General features: G+C 45.5%; 1 protein-coding gene across 1 annotated transcript; it reads left to right on the top strand.

Annotated features, from left to right (window-relative positions):
- Positions 1-369: 369 nt before the first annotated feature.
- On the top strand, positions 370-2415 carry LOC133055896 (C-C motif chemokine 8). The gene is made up of 3 exons (XM_061140981.1): positions 370-530; positions 1335-1452; positions 1857-2415. Exons 1-3 carry the CDS (start codon positions 455-457, stop codon positions 1960-1962), a joined length of 300 nt encoding a protein of 99 aa, XP_060996964.1. The 5' UTR covers positions 370-454; the 3' UTR covers positions 1963-2415.
- Positions 2416-2948: the final 533 nt, after the last annotated feature.

Below are 2948 nucleotides of genomic sequence, written 5' to 3'. Positions count from 1 at the left end.
AAGACTTAGAGCCCCTTCCCCGACCTCCTGGACCCTGAGGAGGCCCCAGGCTGTTGATTCTTCCCACCCCACTAGGAACTCAGCTTCCACTCTTCCTTTCCAACAGATCATGTTCCGTTTCAAAGAAATCAGAGCTCTTAAAAGTCTAATGACGTCACTTTGTACATTTTGCTGGCATGGCCACATATTATTCCACCTCTGCTCCACAGCCCCAACAGATGATGGAAACTGCACAACTTCCTTTTCTCGATGTTCGGAAATCACCACCAGGATCTGGTGTTTACTCAGCACATTCAGGGGCTTCTTCGGTCCTTCCTTAAACATGACGCTACCCATGCACTCTGCTCCCTATAAAAGGCAGGCAGATCAGCCAGAGGAGCCAGATTTCCAGAGACTGAGACCAGCTCAGCAACTATCAACTCTCAGGCTGAAGCGCCTGTGCTCACCCTCCAACATGAAGGTCTCTGCTGGGATTCTGTGTCTGCTGCTCGTGGCAGCCGCCTTCAGCACCCAGGTGCTCGCTCAGCCAGGTAAGGCTCCTCTCTTCTTCAGCCTTAACATTTTCACTACCCCAGCTACTAACCCCGGGCATAAGTCACCCCATGCTTGCTACGTCGCCTCCATTGCAAAGATGGAGAAGGTGAAAGCAAGAGACGAATTAAGAAGAGCTGGCACCTCACAGCTGGTCAGAGGCAGGACCAAAACTAGAAGCTGAGGCCCCTGGGGCCAGGCTCCATTATCTTGCCCAGTACCACCTTCGGGACACTAAATGCAATCTCAAGAATCCTCATCTTATTTGGGGATGGGGCACAGAAGGAAGGACCATTTCTCATTGAGGATGGAAAAGACATTTCAGGCAATAGTAGAGAGGAGGAAATTCTTGCTGGAGGCTTCCAATGTCAGATTATGGTCCAGCGTAACTTCCAGAATGGTGACTGTAAAGGATAAAGACCCATAGGCATCTATCTCAGCATGTGACATAGGTTGGCTCTAAGCCCATGGGGATAGAGCTGGGAAGCAAGTTTTTAGAATCTTCCCAGGTTCAGAGGTTTTGGATCAGTAGACTCTCTGAATCACACTACAAGGATTAATCTTGTTACTCAAGAGTTCCCCATTTGCAGTCAGCAATGAGAGACCCCACAGTTCAGTAGAAGAAACTGACTCACAGGTAGCATTTTACCTGTGGGGTCTGGACTAAGGCTCTGAACGTGGGAGTGGTGGGTCCCAGCTAGAATTCCAGCACTAGCTTTATCTCCTGTCTTCTTCATTTTCTCTGACACATGTGTGCTTACAACACATCATAACTCTCTGGTTCTTTGCAAAATATTTTTCAGATTCAGTTTCTATCCCAATCACCTGCTGCTTTAGTGTGACCAATGGGAAGATCCCCTTCAAGAAGCTGGACAGCTACACGAGAATCACCAACAGCCAGTGTCCCCAGGAAGCTGTGATGTAAGTGGACCATGCCCTGGCACCCACAGCCAAAAGTTCTATGAGTTCTGTGTGTCCAGATGAGTCAGATAAATGAAACACCTAAGTCAAAGGACCCTTCACTCCGTAGACAAACTGAGCCCACAAGAAGGAAAATATGTACACTCCGGGCTCCTTTTCTAGGATCTTGGTCAGATCATCCAAGTTCCTTTAGCCAAGGGTCTGGAGGGTTTCCCCTGGGGCAGTAACAGCAGAATTTCTTTTCTGGAAAAGAGGTTTCTTCCTCCCATTTCCCCTTCTTCTTGTCCCCATTCAGGCTCCTCAACCAGGGAGCAAGGGCTAATCAGCTTTAGGGGCCAATGGATCAGACTCCTGGGAAAAATCCTCAAGACACTCCATTTAACTCTGTCCTCTTTTCCCCACAGCTTCAAGACCAAAGCGGACAGGGAAGTCTGTGCTGACCCCAAGCAGAAGTGGGTCCAGAATGCCATAAAGCTCCTGGACCAAAAGTCCCAAACACAGAAGCCTTGAACCTTCATACCTGGGCTGAGAGACAGAATCTTGGAAAATCTTATTTATTTCTTCCCAACCTTCCCCAAGTGTATTATTTTATTATAATGGCCAAAAAGAGGTTATTTTTTTAAAAAATAATTTAAACACATAGTTTCTTAAATAATATTTAATTATGTTTAAGTTATTGTTGTTTTAACTTTATCTGCCATAAATCCTAATGAATGTAACACACAACATCTGGTGATGAGTTTCCTGTGAGCTTGATTAAGTTCATGGCAAGATGGTGGTGTTCCCCATCCTACTGCCTGTAGGATGGTGAGGCCCTTCCACTGATCATCAGAGTGAAACACCTCTGGAATCTTAGGAAATCAGTGCTCCTGTAAGTGGACGTGTGCTATGAAGTATTGTGATGGAAAGTAATGTTATTACATGGCTATGGAATTTTCAAAGAAATATATATATATATATCAAGCTACTTGGTCTTATTTTTCATGGGATAACATTTTGTGGGGAGGGAGAAAATGGTAGCAATGAATGAAAATTTGGAGTGTAAAAGTCATCCTTTAAGACATCTTTTGGACTCAAGTTAGGATTAGGGAGAAACTATAATGACCAAGCTCTTCCACTCTTCTGGCTCCAATCCCTAAGTCACTCACCCGTAATAGCATCTAGATTCCCATTTCTTTTCTCTCCGCATTGACCTTCGCCTGGTCTCTCTCTTGATCTCTTGCAACAGTCTTCAACCAGTTTCCCATAACCTGAGGTTTTCTCTGTTTCATTCATTCTCAAACCTAGAATAACATCCCAGGAATGAAATTGAATCCAAGAGGAAACTAGATGCCTATAGCCCAGAGATCCACTTAAGACTATTCCTTGGAGATGAGTCTTCAATCAGACAGGTCATGAGAGATTTGAATGTGATGCAAAAGGAAAGGATTCTTCAGAGATGATAGAGGAGAGAGATGAGGGGAGTGGGCCAGGGGGAGGAATCCCACCTGGCTGGG

This window comes from Dama dama, chromosome 5 (genome assembly GCF_033118175.1).
Source record: "Dama dama isolate Ldn47 chromosome 5, ASM3311817v1, whole genome shotgun sequence".
In the NCBI taxonomy this organism is placed as follows: Eukaryota; Metazoa; Chordata; class Mammalia; order Artiodactyla; family Cervidae; genus Dama; species Dama dama.
Note: the sequence above shows the minus strand (reverse complement) of the source record. Positions and strands in the feature narration are given on the sequence as shown.